The sequence below is a fragment of the Condylura cristata genome, unplaced genomic scaffold (genome assembly GCF_000260355.1).
Source record: "Condylura cristata isolate star-nosed mole 26May11 unplaced genomic scaffold, ConCri1.0 scaffold00006, whole genome shotgun sequence".
In the NCBI taxonomy this organism is placed as follows: domain Eukaryota; kingdom Metazoa; phylum Chordata; class Mammalia; order Eulipotyphla; family Talpidae; genus Condylura; species Condylura cristata.
The window spans coordinates 2,941,916-2,956,407 of NW_004567107.1; the positions used below are offsets into that span (position 1 = coordinate 2,941,916).

The 14,492-nt window shown below is 64.8% G+C and overlaps 1 protein-coding gene across 1 annotated transcript in view; it reads right to left on the reverse strand.

Annotated features, from left to right (window-relative positions):
* The window catches only part of PRDM12 (PR domain containing 12), a 12,013-nt gene extending 945 nt beyond the window's left edge, over nt 1-11,068 (reverse strand). The window contains exons 1-5 of the mRNA XM_012721200.1: nt 10,402-11,068; nt 8,662-8,852; nt 7,423-7,578; nt 1,343-1,454; nt 3-261 (exon numbers count right to left, since the gene is read on the reverse strand). Of these exons, the coding sequence (XP_012576654.1) occupies nt 3-261; nt 1,343-1,454; nt 7,423-7,578; nt 8,662-8,852; nt 10,402-10,624 (941 nt within the window). The 5' untranslated portion in view covers nt 10,625-11,068. The remainder of the gene's footprint in view (nt 1-2; nt 262-1,342; nt 1,455-7,422; nt 7,579-8,661; nt 8,853-10,401) is intronic.
* Between the last annotated feature and the right edge of the window lie 3,424 nt (nt 11,069-14,492).

The window sequence follows — 14,492 nt, forward strand, 5'->3', positions numbered from 1 at the left end:
GCAGCCCGGCCAGCTGCGAGTAGGCGCTCTGGCACACCTGGCACTTGTAGGGGCGCTCGCCCGTGTGCAGGCGCACGTGGTTGCGCAGCGTGGACGACTGGCTGAAGCGGCGGTTGCAGAAGCGGCACACGAAGGGCTTGTCCAGCGTGTGGATGCGCATGTGCGAGCGCAGGTTGCTGCGGGAGTTGAAGCCGCGGTGGCAGATGACGCAGCGCATGCGGCCCGCGGTGCCCGCCGCAGAGTCCGCGGGGTGGAAGTCCTCTGGCGCGCGCGCGCGGGCGGGCGGGGCGCGACGGGGCGCGGGTGGGGGGAGAGAGAGCAGCCCGTTAGAACCCCCTGGTGGGCCTGGCACCCCGCACCCTTCGCCGCCCGGCAGGACCGGGCGCCCCCGCCCAGGCCCGGCCCTTGGGGAGGCGGATGGGGGACCCTGGAAGGGGCCGCAAGGGCCAGGGTTGGGGTCAAAGAGGAGCTGGATTTCAAACCTGGGGGTGCGGGTCTGGAAACCTCACGAACCTCAGCTTTCTCATCTGTGAAATGGGAGCCACCCCACAATGCTGGCTGCCCCGTGCTGAGCACTCGGTGGGCTCAAAACAGCCGTTCGGCCATGGCAGAACTATTACGGCGCCCAGCCTTGCATGTGTTCCTACCATAAATATTTACTGAGAGCCCACTAGGAATCAGAACTGCTTCCAACTTTCCTGGCACGTCCCTTTCGGGGAGGTCACCGCAGCCCCGCCCCAGCCTGCTGCGGGCACCAGGGAAATGGGTGTCACGTGGCTGCAGCACCAGGCCTCAGTAAACACGACTTCATGGACCCCAGGCTCCAAGAATACTTACTGGCAACCAGATGCCAAGGTAAGGGTTAGCTGGATAGCTGGTGCCAACTATCTGCTCATCGGTGTCCCCTCAGAGCCCACGCGCCCCACTTCTGTTCTGCGGGTTCCACTGAGCACCTACCCTCCCTCCCCCAGCCTGCCGCCCCTGACCAGGCAGAGCGGCCTCCAGAGCCGCAGAGCCGCAGGGACTCAGGCTTCATAGGGCAGCTGAGGCCAGAGCCATCCCAGATCTCAATCCAGGCTCCCGAAGCCCAAACCCCGACCCTGCTCCTGCTGCCGGGTCTCCCACCACCTGCCCCTCCCACCCTGTCTGTGAGGCTAGAAAACAGAAGTGCCTTCCAGCACCGCCAGGCCCGGAGCAGGTTCCAGGACACCCCCTTCCACACACAATTAGGCCTCCGTGCTGGATGCTGCTGGGGGTGGCACCGGTGCGAGGCCAGGGGCCTCCCCGCAGCCCCGCCTCTGGACGCCGCCGTCCAGCCTTCAGGTCCATGCAGGACACCTACCATGCTTGTTCTTCTTCTGCTCCTCCTCCAGCCCCGGCACACCCGGGATCCCCAGGAAGGTATTGTGGGCGTTTCCGTACCACACCAGCAGCTCCTGGTCCGGGGGGATCATCTGCAGGGGAGGAGGAAAGGGCTGGTCAGGGAGGCAGCAGCCCCCGTGGCTCGCAGCTGGAGAGGAGATGCAGCCACCCAGGCCGTCCACCCAACCGTCCCGTCCCCCAAGCTGCTCCAACACAGGAGGCAGGATGGCCGCCTCTGCGCCGCTCTCCACAGGCCTCGCTGTGCCTGGGGAAGGCTCCCGAGTGCCTGCAAGCTCACAGCAACAGAGCAGAGCTGCCTGGCAGAGGCCAAGCCCGTCACATGAGCAGGGAGCCAGGGAGCGTTTCTTCCCGAGGGCAGCCAGTCAGCCGGCCAGCCAGTCAGTCGGCCAGCCCGTGGGGTCTGCAGGGCTGAGGCAGCTGTTCTCCAGGAACACGGCTGTGGGGCACGCTCTGGTACTCGGGATGTTCTGGAAACATCTCAGCTGAAGTGCCTACTGGCTACCCCAGGTCAGTGCACTCCTGTCTCTAGCAGAGCTCCCTGCACAGCTCCACGCATACGGCAGGTGCTCAAAGATGCACATCTGGAAACTCGGGGGTTTAGCCCTGGACCAACTCCACCAGGCCCTTATGCTATGGCAGAGAAACCCACAAATGGAGACAGGGCTCTGAGGTCACGTTGACCGTAGATCCCACACTCTGGGATGGACCCCCGGGCCTTTGATGAAAGCCAGTTATGCCTCCCAAGTGGGGAGCTTCAGGCCCCCCCACCTAGGGCAAAAGCCACAACTGGTTTGTGGGTGGGATGGGGGCGTCTGCATTTAGTGGAAGAGCAAAGGGTGGCCGGGGTTCCATCTAGTGGTGTCTGAAATCACCCCCAAGCAGGGCCTCCCTTGGCCTCTGTGAGCACAGAGAAGCCGGGGCTCCGGTGAGGCTCTGGCCTGCAGACCTGCCTACTCAGGTGTCCTGTCCACACCTTCCGTCCCCTGGCCAGAGCCTGAGGGCCTGAGCCCATCAGTCAGCCGTTCTGCCCACCCCAACCTCTGAGCAGAGAAGGGGGCTGGGTGGGGCTGGGCGGCTGCCTTCGTCCTGAGACAGCCTGGGGTCTCCAGGCCCCTTCCCAACAGACCCCCAAGGTGTCGCGTCAACCTCAGGGTCAGTGATGGGGAGAAGCCAGGCAAAGGGGGCCACGCCAGCCCGGGGGGGTCCATGTGTGCACGTCATAGAGTCCAGGGACCCGAGGGGAACGAGCCAGTGGCACAGAGAAAGCAGGCAGGTTAGAAGCCGACGCCAGAGCAAAAGCCCCGGGCCTCTCAGGTCATGCCCGGTCACGGCCGCTGTCGGGGGGAGCAGGGCCGGGCTGGCAGAGGAGCCGGACTTTGTGAGTCCCTGAGTCAAGAAGCCGCTGGAAGTAAAACACTCCAGATGAGGCCGCTGTGAAGGAGCTGCGGGCAGCCCTCAGCAGGGAGCCTGGGGCCCACACTGCCTCCAGTGTGGGGCTGGCGTAGCACCAGCCTGAGGTGCCCGGCTCTGGGACTCTGCTTGGGAGCCCCCTGGCGTCTGTGCTCAGACAGACCAGACGTGGCTACCTGCCGTCCCTCTAAAGCCAGCAGGCTCCTGGGCCGTCAGAGCCGCCCACTCCAGGACAGGACTGCAGGGCCGGGCCCGTGACGGAGCGCCGGCTCTGGCTGCTCGGGGGCCAGGAACACCTGGAGCTCTCGCACCACTGAGGACAGGACTGGACGGAGGGCGAGCAAGCGCTTACCAGAATTTCCCTGGCAGAAAGCTGCCGGTCACTGCCCTGAGGGCGCCTCCCCGAGTGAGCGGCACAGCATGGCGGGCCGTACCCTCCGAGTCCAGCAGCCACAGAGGCCCACCAGCCCCACGCTGGGGACACCAGCTCCCCCAGGCAGCACAGATGTGGGACGGGAGGGTGAGTGACCCCCCAGAGGATCACCCTGATCTCCACTCCACTTGCGGGCTGGGGACCTCGCTTGGGGATCTTGCTCAGTATGGCCCCATCGTGTGGCTGGCCGCCGAGGGTCACTATTAAATCTGAGGCAGTGTGAGCAGCGGGCAGTGAGCGCGGGGGCCAGCATGCCCCGGAGGCGGAACTGGGGCCTTGGCGGAGAGCGGAGCAGCCCTGCTTCAATACTAGCCACTAGCACCTCTGAACAACACGCTAACGTTTTACTAATTAATTAAAGCATGGGAGGGGGCGCAGAGACACAGGGGGTGTGTGCCAGAAAGGACCTCTCCTGCGCTCTGGGCGTCCAGACATGTCCTTCTGAGTCTGTCTTTCAAATGCTGACTTAAGGCTTGTGCGGGGCAGTGCGATAAGGCAGGATGAGGTGACCTCATGTTCCGTGTGCTACAGCCCATGGTTTTCTATAAAGAAGCGCACGCTATTTTATACAAGGATTTGTTTCTAAGACAGAAGATCTACCAAGAGAATACGCTGGAGTCCAGAGTGACGCCTGTCCAGGCGGGGAGAAGCCTACGGCCCCCGAGCCAGCCCATCCACACGGAGGCCGGGGCCTCGGCCCTCGCTCAGCCCTTTAGAGCTCTGGGGAGCCAGTGGGAACCGCTCACCCCGGCCGCAGGCCTCTGCCTGCTCTGTGACCCCTCGCCACGTCCCTGAAGATCAAGGCCAGGGAAGCTTGGGGAGCTGCGGGCTCGTCTCTGCGAGGCCGCTCGTGTGAGAGGCCGCACCCACCAGCTGATGCCCAGCAGCAGAGGGGCACGGTCCCCCACCCGCAGCGACCCTCAACAGCACTTCTTGTTTCTGCCTGAACATCTCCGACGTGGCCCAGCCAGACTCCACACAGTCTCAGAGAGCCCGTCCACACAGTCTCAGAGAGCCCGGTGCCACCTGAGAGCCTGGTACCACCTGAGAGCCTGGTACCACCTGAGAACCTGGTACCACCGAGAACCTGGTGCCCCCAAGATCCTGGTACCACCTGAGAGCCTGGTACCACCTGAGCACCCGGTGCCCCCTGCAGGTTCACTTCTCCAGGCATGCGCGCCGGCTGAGGACAGGACAGGCAGGGACAAAGTGGCCCATGTCACGGCCCTGCCTGACATCCAGGCACCGGACGCGGGGAAGGTCGCCGCCCGTTTCTGTCCACAGCCTGCACCTGCTGCCTGACTATCCTACGCGCTCAACGGCTGCGCGTTCCTGAGTTTTTATTATACGTGGAAAGTGATGGGGCGCAGGTTTGTTTCGCGAAGATCCATTCGTGTCATGCTAATGAACAAGCCCCCAGGAGGCTCTGACGCCCCGCCCGCGTCGTCCGCAGAGCAGAGCCCTAGCCGGGGAGGGCCTCGGTGTCATCTGGGCGAATATCAGTTTCCACTGTACACAGATGTCCCGACACACCAATTAATAGAGTTGCAGCAAATAGATATTGGCCAGGGATGCACCCGGCGCGTGGGTCGAGGGCCCGGCCCTGGGGTCAGACAGGCCTAGATGGCAGTCACAGCTTGCCACCCGCCCACCTGTCCTGCCATCACCATTAGACAGAGACACCTGGTGGGCGGGGAACGTCCTGTTTAAGAAGCTGCAGAGGCCGGGGCCAGTCCTCGTGCCGGGGTGGGTCCCTGAGCTAGCCGCACCCCGTGGGTCCCCGTGGAGCCGGGGCTCCGAGGCCGTACCCCTCAGTGGCGGGAATCCAGGCGCAAAGTGGCAGGGATGACGCCGCGGGACTCGCGTCAAAAGGGGAGGGAAGGCTGGAATTTTCTTCCCAATCACAAAATCCAGAATTATAAAGTAGACCTACAAAATGATAACTTTCCCAGCTGAGTTTTGGGGTGAAAGGTCTGGCTTCCTGGGTGGCCAGTTTGGGTTTCCTCTTTCCGGAAAAGCCAGGTCCCCGCCCACCGCCACCCCCTTCCTACCCTCGCCACCCGCAAGAAGCCTCTTCACACGGGGTCCCACTCTCACTACGTGCCAGTCACGTTCCAGAAACACCCGCGTTCGGCCCCTGAGTTCTCACACGTTCCTCTGCGGGTACAGTGCGTGGGGGGCTGCCTGGGTCACCTGCCGCCTCCCCGTGGGGCCCTCACTGTGCGCCCGTGGAAGACTGGCCCCGGCAACGCTGAGTGAGCTTCCCAGTAAAGGCATCCCTCCTGGGGGCCGGGTGGGCTCTATGGGGCGAGAAAGGGCCGCAGGGAGGCCGCTCTCCCGGCCAGGCCAGCGCGCACACAGGGAAACACGGCGGGGCGCTCCGGCAGTGTCAGAACGCGGCGGGCCTGGAGGGCCCACCCGCCCCTCAGCCCACGGTCACAACTCGCAGTGTGCCAAAAGTGGGGTCTCACCGCAGGTCGAGAGAAGCGCCGCACCGAAAAGCCGCGGAACCTCACTGGTTCTAGTAAGAGGGGTGCTGCCCTGCCGCCCTGCCGCCCCGCCCCTCGCTCAGACTCTGCGGGGCTCGGGAAAGTGGAAGCGCGAGGGGCCACATCTGCGGCCTCCAGCTGTGCAGTCCAGGGGGTCCCCTGCCCGTGGGAGCAAGGGCCCCCGACATCTGGGGTGCGCGGACCCCCACTGCCCTCAGATCTCCACCGCTCTCTGACCTCTGCCCGACACACCTCACACACTACAGCACTGTGTGGCCGTGTGGAGCCCCGGTGGGCACCCTCGTGCTGGTCCTCTTTGAAGTTCCCGATCAGATACACGCGACCTTGTTTTTTCTTCGCACAAATTCACACCCTCCCTGGAGATGTTCTTCAGCCACTCTGCCCCCGACTCTACATTTCCGCGTGAACGTCCACTGCCGGCCCCTGACTCTGCTCAGCCTTTACCAGCGTGACCTGCACAGCGCTGACGCGCAGGCTCCCAGGTCGCCTCGCCTGGAGCCCTTCTGCCAAGATCATGAAGCCTCCCGGGGGCCTGTGGCCTGCCTGCGTGCACAGACCCGCACGAGGGTGCCCACCGGGGCTCCGCACGGCCACACAGTGCTGTAGGTGTGTGAGGTGTGTCGGGCAGAGGTCAGAGAGCGGTGGAGATCTGAGGGCAGTGGGGATCCACGCACTCCAGATGTCGGGGGGCCTTGCTCCAATGTGGGGGCAGCTGGTGGCCCTCTGTCCCAGGCCTGGCTTCAGTCCTACCCACCAGGTGCTATGGCACCCCATCTAAGTGGGCCCCCGAGGCTGGGGAGGGCTCCCCCTCCTCATCCTTCACGTTCAGGGTCTCCCTAGGTGCACCCCTGTGGGACACACCCCTTGGCCTCACCAGGACCCAGGCAAAGGTTATTCTGCTGTCAACCTGGGAAATTCCCCAGGGCCTGTCATTGAGAGACAACCTGTCCTCATTCCAGAAGTTTCCAGAGCCCCTGGGCCTTTGAAAGACAGGGCTCTCAGTTCCAGGGTCATTCTTCGGCCCTGGGGAGCTCCTTCAGGCCACCCCCAAACTCAGTCAAGTCCCCTAGGGGCACTGGGGAAACATTAGGGCCAGACACCTCTCGCTCTCTCCTCTGAGACGTTTCTCCGGCATTGCCCCCTGACCCCCACGTTCCCTGTAGGGCTCCCGAGTGTGCCTCCACCGTGCGAGACCTGGCAGGTGACTCAGAATCCTCTGGTGTGGATTAGACATGCGGGATTAAAGACGCTAACTCGTAGGCAGGTGTGCAGAGTGACACTGTGCCCCAGGGCCCGGGGACAGCTGGGACCAGAGTCGGGGCCATGCCACATGTTGGGGCCATGCACTGAGGGCGGCAGAGTGAAGGACACAACTGCTGGGAGGCGCAGGCCCAGCGCGTTCCCGGGCTTCCACCCGCATCTGGCTGTCTGTTTCCTTATGATGCCTGAGCCCAGACACCCTCCGTGGGCATCCGGGGCCTCACTGTCGAGGTGCTCGTGACATTCACAATGGCACCGAGTCCAGCACCTGCCATGAGGTCATGCACCCAGAGACCGAGACTTCCTGCAGCTCGGCAGGGCCGCTGGGCCAGCGTCCACACCCCTCCAGCTACACCGGACAGAATGCAGCGGCCCCAGCCACCATCCCCCGCCCCCCACCAGCCCAACACAACTGCCCACACCCACCTCGATGGCCTTGTAGAAGATGCTGGTGCCAATCTGGACCACCTCCAGGTTCTGCTCCTGCTCGTTCCGGGCACACTTGATGTAGGTCATCCAGCTGCGGTGGTCCTCCTGGCTGGCATCGATGAAGTAGCGTACCGTGCCGTCCTCATTGAACACCTGGGAACAGGTGAATCGGGACCAGGTGAGGTAGGGCTGTGGCCCTCATGCCACCCGAGGCAGGGTCAGACTCCGTGCCAGGCATAGACACACTCTGCAGAGGGCCCGGTCAGGGCCTCCGGGGGGCATGGGAGACTGGAGAGGGAAGGCGGGCTGATGTGCCATCTCAGCTGGCTTCGTGGGCCTTACCAAGAGTATTCGGGGTTCAAGTTGGACCCCCCCCCTCCTTAAGTAGACAAGAACTGAACAAGGTGAACAGGCCTAGGGGAGGAAGAAAGGGAGGTGAGGTCAGGGCGGCCGTGGGCCAGCCTGGTCCTTCTGCGGCTCCTATGAGCACTGGCCGATGGGCCACGCTGGCTCCTCCAGGGCTGCTGGGTGGGGCCGGGTGGGGGCTCTGGGGGTGCAGGGAAATGAGATGGGGGGAAGATGCACCAGCTTGGCCTCTGCAGGGAGAAAGCCCCAAGAAGAGGTGGTGCCTTGGGATCAGCTCCGTCCTCAGCCTGCCCCCACCCCCACCCCTCCGGCATCTGCCCAGAAGGAGGGTCAGAAGCTAGGACTGGAGACTGGAGCCCTCAGTGCCATCTGTGGAACGAGGATAATAAATGAGAGCTCCTGGGGTACCTGGGGAGGGCGGCCCGGCTCGGGAAGCTGACTCAGTGCCGAGTCAGGCACGGTTATTACTCCAAGGTCATTACTCTGGGTGGAGAAGCGCGGTCAGACCTCCATATTCTGCATTCTGGTCCCCTCCACCCAGACCAGGGTTGGGTTGGAGAGAGAGAGAGAGAGAACACGGGTGACTGGGAGAGGCCCCGGGGGTGGCTTCCAGCTTTCTGCAGACCAGGACAGGCCTGGGTGGCTCTGGGGCTCTGTGAGCTGGGGCCCCCAGCAATGCAGAGGACCGGCCAGAGGAAGGGGTCAGTTTTCCAGTTTGCAGAGGACCCTCCGGCACGGCTGGGTGGGTGGGTCCGCCTCACTTGGCTGGGCCAGGCCCTCTGCCCCACCTCGCCAGCAAAGTCATCCTGGGCCAGGGGCGCACTGCACCCCGCTCACCCCCTCCGAGCCCCAGCCCTGGCGCTGCTATACCTCCCACATGAGGTTGTTGTTCTTGCAAATGTCCACACGCTCAGGGGCGATGACCCGGCCAGTGAAGGGGCCCATCTCTGTGCCCGCCTTGATCCACGTCTTGGAGAAGATGCCCAGGCCCTCGCCGGGGATGGAGCTCTGAGCGATGATCACCTCCGCGGGCAGTACCAGGCTGGACAGCTTCTGCACCTCTGGTCAGGGGCAGGAGGGCTGGGTTAGCGCCCTAGGCTGGGGGTTCTAAGCTGGGGCAGGCGGCAGCGCCATCTGCCCCACCCCAGACCCAACCCCCCCTTCTGCAGATAAGTCATCCAGGTGTGTCTGTTCGAGCATTTCGGGAGGTGTGGAGGGAATAGAGACTCTAACATGTATGGCGGGGACATATTAGTATCTTCACGAAATTTCAGTCTCTCCACGCCTCGAGGAAAGTTGGACTCCGGGCCGCAGTGCCTAGTGGGCCCACTGGTAAACAGGTCGCTCTATGGGGAGGGCCAGGCAACCCCAACTCTTGCCCTTCTCCTCCCCTGTGGGTTCTGAGGCCACTGTGGGAACTGTGGAAACGCACAGAGCGACTCGACTCCAGGTGCTGGGAGGCCCGTCGGGGTGGGCTGACGAACTGGGGTACGAGGAACGGGGGTGTGAGGCCTCCGAGACTCTAAAGAAACATGGGCCACGGCTGGTCTCTGGGGTGCGTGCCTGGGTGCTGCGCCCTAGATCCTGGCCCTGGATCCTGGGAGCCCCGAAGGGCGGTGCGAGAACCCAGGCGAGCCTGAAGCCTCCTCTCTGGGCGCCGTCCCCAGCCGGGTCTGGCTGCCAGGGTGGGGGCGGTGAGGCGCAGGGGCGGCCTCCGGTCTTACAAGGTTCCCCTCTAAGCTACCTGGGAAAATACCCGGGGAGCCGGCCGACTGAAAGGGGGGTTAAACGGTATCCATTGCAGCCGGGCGGCAATTTGTCACGCTGTTAAAGTGATCGCATTCATTCGGCTCCATTCGAAAGAAATTGCTAATTCTAAATTCATTAGCCCTGGAAGAATGCTGTAGCAGTAAATTGTAGCTCAATGCGGAGGGGACTTGTTTAAAAGGGGCCGAGGAATTCCCCTTACAAAAAGCGGGGATTAGATGGTTGACATAGCGTGAATGGAAGTGGAATTAGTCTTCACGGTAAATTAAGAGAGGAACAGAAATCGCGAAGGGGGAAGAGGGCGACGCGCAGAGATGCCAGCGCCGGGAAAGATATTGTTTGCGGGTTGATGAATGAGGAATAAGAACTTGAGACATCTTAAAGAAAAGAAACTTTTCTCTCTTTCTCTCCCTCGCTCTCTGCGCGGCTTTTTCTCCCTGCCCGCCCGCCCACCGCCCCCTCCCCAATCCCCGCTGCCTTTTAAAGTTCTCGGTTTAAGTGGGAACTTTCGCGGGTCAAGCCCAAGTTAACCAAATGAATTTAAAAGCCCTTCTTTTCGAGTCAACTGCTATTACACGCCTAGTAAGGCTTTAAATGCCGCGAACCCGCCGGCCCCGAGGGGTGCGGGCCGGCGGGAGCTCGCTGCCGCCGCGGGGCCGGGCAGCCGGGCGCTCCGCGGAGCCGGAGCCGCACGGGGTGAGCCACTGCCCGCCCGCCCGCCCGCCGGGCAGCCACCCGGGCAGCTGTGGCGCGAGGGGCCTGTGGGGCGCGGAGGCGAGCGGGAGCGGCTGCGGGGAATCGGGCCGCCGGGAGGGACCCGCGGGCTTCGACGGCTCCACTCACCGCCCGAGAAGGACTGGGCCAGGACCTCGGCGGTGAAGGCTGTCTTGGGGCTGGCGTGGTGGCTCTTGTCCTCGAAAAGCTGCTCGCCTAGGACGTTGCGCCAGCGGCCGTACAGGAAGCTGTGCAGGATGTCGGAGGTGATGACCTCGGCCAGCGCCAGGCCCGGCGCCTTCAGCCCCGTCTTGAGCACTAGGGCCTCGGCCGGGAGCACCGAGCCCATCATGGGCGGCCCCGGAGCTCGCCGGCGGCGGGGACGGACGGCCGGGCCGACTGGGGAGCAGAGGAGAGAGGGGAGAGCGCTGTGGCGGAAGAGGAGTGGGAAGAGAGCGAGGAGGAGGAGAACGCGGCACCGGAGGAGACCGGAGGAGTGGGAGGCGGAGGGTGGCTGGGCGGAGAGGGAACAGGGGGAGCGAGGCAGAGCGCTCGCTCGAGAGACGGGGAATCTGCAGAGAGGGCAGGGGCGGGCGGGGGGCTGGAGAGACGGGGTGGAGGCGGAGGCGGTGCGGGAGGGGGTGCGGTGCGGGCGGAGGCGGTCGGCTGCAGAGAAACCGCGAGGGGCTCCGGCGGCGCCGCTCGCCCGCACACCAGGCCGGACCGTCTTCCCCTTGGCTAAATCTCTGCGCCTTTATAGGAGCCGCAGTGACCCTCCTAATTGGTTATTAATGACCCCTGACGTCGGAGGACAGACTTGTTGTACCCGGCCCGGCTCGTTGAGCCTCGTCGCGAGAACACAGGGGCGGGGGGCGCGGGCCGCTCCTAACCGTCCCCCTCCGCTCCTCCCGCCCTTCCCAGGCCTTTTCTCCCCTCCCCCCTCTCCCCGTGGGAAGCGCGGGGCAGGGAGGGTGGTTTTGCCCGCGGCGAGGAGAGGAGGGAGCCGGGCAGGGGAGGGGGCGCCGCGAGGCTCTTTCGGACTCCTGGGACCGGGTAGGGCAGGTGGGGACGGCTGGACTCCGACCCCCAGCCCCCCGCGCCTACCCACTGTCCCTGGCCAGCTCTGCTCTTTCTGGCTGGCGGCGGGTGAGGCGGGCGTTCACCTCCCTGCTGCTCCTTGGCCCTCCCAACTGGTTGGATCCATCGCTGGGCTCCGGTCCCGCCCGGCTGACTCCACAGCCCAGACTGGATAGTCGCCCGGAGCCCGCAGCCCGGCCCGCGGCGGGCGCTGAGCACCTGGGAAGACCGCGCTGCTGAGGCGCGTTCGCTTCAAACGGGCCGCTGGAACCGCCAGGCCGGCTGCCTGCAGCCAGTGCGAAAACTCAAATCCGAGTAGAAACAGCTGCCGAGATAGGGCTGAGGCTGTCCAGTCGGCCGGCCTGGCCTGAGTCACCTTGGTGGGCAGCCAGGCTTGGGGGGGGGGCTGGGTCCCAGTTGGGAAGGGCTAAGAGAATCCTCACCAGCTGCCGGTCCCTCCAGGAAAAGACTTTTCTGCCAGATACAGGGGTGTTGGAAAGGGGTCCCCAGACATTTCTGAGGGAGAGAAGCTTCCCGCTGTGAACCCCCTTGGAAACTGCTGGCTGCCGGTCCAGCCGAGGGTGCTCTCGACTTGGCCAGTGGGGTTCCAGGAGCGTTAGCGCAGCTGTGACCTAGGCAAGCCCGCTGTTCCCGCTCCTTTCTGGACTCCTAAGTCTCCCTCTGGTCTCACTTTTCTCCTCTCCTTTCTCCCCGCTCTCCCCTACCAATTATCATCTCACCAGCAGACTTTCTCTGTACCCAGTCAGCTCCCTCTTGCTCAGACTGGGAGGCGCAGAGCAGGAGCCCAGGCGGAAGGCCACCTTCCCGCAGGTTTTTGCTGCCTGGGGGCTTCGCTTCAAGCCCAGACTCCAGTCCGAGACCCTGGAGGGAGAAAGTGGGGCTACCTCTCCCACCTACGGAGCTCCTTAGCCATCCTCCTCCCCTGCGATTTCAGATTTCGATAAGAGCTGGGTTTTCTGGACGCTCTGGGCGTGGGTTGGGCGCGGGTGAGCTGGAGCTGGGTTCCCCAGACGCTGCAGTGCCGGGGCTTGGGCTGAGCCCTAAGGGCCTGACCTCCGACAGGGAGTCACTGTTTTCACGCCCCCTGGCAAAGAGCTGCGCCGCGGAGTCTGTCTGGTCTTTGCTAAAGCAGCCTCACACCTGGACACCGCCCTGCGGCCCGCCGGCGCCAGGCAGTCCTCTCAGGCTCCCGGGCGGGCGCACTCTGGGCCATGGCATCAGGAAGGCTGGAACCGCCGCCTTCAGACTCGGAGTGCGCCCGGCGCGGAAGCCGATGTCCGCGGGAAGCTGCACCGGCCGCAGGCGCGACCGTCGGGCCGGGCGCCAGCAGAGGGCAGCGCTGCGGAGGAATTAGGTCCCGCACTCCCACTCCCTTGCAGACGCCTCCCGCGAGGCACACCGGCTTTGGTGGGAGCCGAGGACTGGTGTCCAAGGGGTGCACTGGGGAGTTCCGGCTGGGGCGCCTCACCCGTTTCTGGGCAATGGCTGCTGGAAAGACTTCGTGGAGGGGAAGACGCCCCCGGGATGGAGAAGACTACCTCGGGGAGAAACCCCATCTGCGCCCAGCTCAGTTCCCAAGGCTGGAAGCCCATCTCAGCGCCTCCGGAAGACCAGAGGAGGGATGAGCCCTACTGGAGGTCCGTGGGACGCCCGCTCCTCGCCCAGCCTTCGAGTACTTGTCTGCTTAACGGTTTAGCTTGGGCGTTGTGAACTGGAGTTTCTTTCCGCCTTGTCTCACTGGCTCGGGTCACCTTCCTTGGAAAGCCCCAAGAATTTTGCCAATTCCCGGAGCACATCACCGAGAGAAAAGCCCTTGGGCTTGCGTCCCTCTGTCCTGGGGCACAGCATTTGGCTGTGGACCCCAGGAGGTGAAGGACCGCGGAACCCCGCTGCGGCCAGAGCCCTGTTCCTTTCCCCTGCACCGGAAAACCCAGGGCCTGGTGCTGGGGGCCAGCGGAAACAGCCGACAGCCCCTCCCGGTGCACCCGCCGTCCTGGCGGGTCTTCACCACACGCTCAGACTTTGCGCCTCGGGTCTAGCCGCTGATCCGCTTGGGCCCCCGCCAGGGAAAGGGGAAAGTGTAGGGAACCCCTGGACTCAGAGTCCTTCGGGATTGGGGAGCGAGTCTCCGCGCTAGCCTCTCTCCTTGCTGAGGTCGAGAGAGGAAACAGTGCACGCTCCAGATTTTCCCCGCGGATGAGCCGCGTCCTTTTCCACCGGCCGGCGCGAGTGAGTTGGCGCAGGGACCCCTCCCGGGGCCCAGCCGGCCGCAGCTCGCAGGCGCCGCCCCCGCCCCCGCGCCCGCGGGCCGCCGCTAGCGATCTCTTTAATATTCATGGGCGTTAATAGAGAGGCCCCCAGTATATCGGTCCATTGTGGGCGGCTCGTAGGGCTTGAATAGGCCCCGGCCCCCTTTCTTCGGCAAGGCTTCCCGAGGGGCCGGGCCAGGAGTGAATGGCCCTGCTTCCCGCCCCGCGCCCCCTCCCCCTTGCGGGGAGAACATCTTTATCCCCGCCGCCGCCGCCGCTGCCGCCGCCGCCCGGGCCCCCATTCACGCGGCCCCGGCTCCGGGCGGAACGAATCAATCGGTCGCGGTTCTTCGGAGGTCATTCTCCCCGACTCCCCGGGCCCGCGGGAGTGGCCGAGGGAAGCGGTGGCTGGCGGACACACCCACGGACCGCGAGACACTTGTGTGGGAGCGCACACAGCGGCCCCGCGAGGGGCGGCCAGGCCGGGCGGGTGAGCGTGGTCTACGGGCCCCGCAGCCGCCCTGGGCCCGCTGGTTCCTACTTGTTGCCGCGCACAGGACGGAGCGGACCACACGAGGGCCACATTCCGAGCCGGCCTCCCTGCCGGCCAGGCACGACGCCCGCCCCTTCAGGCCAGATGGCCGCTCCCGTCTGAGAGGCTGCGTGCGCGGTAGAGGTTAGGGACACAGTCCAGGGCTCCCCCGGCCCTGCCGCCCGAACCCTGGGGCTCTTTCGTTCCGCGGCCAACTCGGCTCCGGGACGCCGCTCAGACAGCGGCCTCTGGGGCGCGTTCGGAGATGAGGCCGGATTCCCGGCTCCCGCGCCCTGGGCCGGCCACTCCGACCCGGTGGAGGCGCGTGCGGGTCGGTCAGG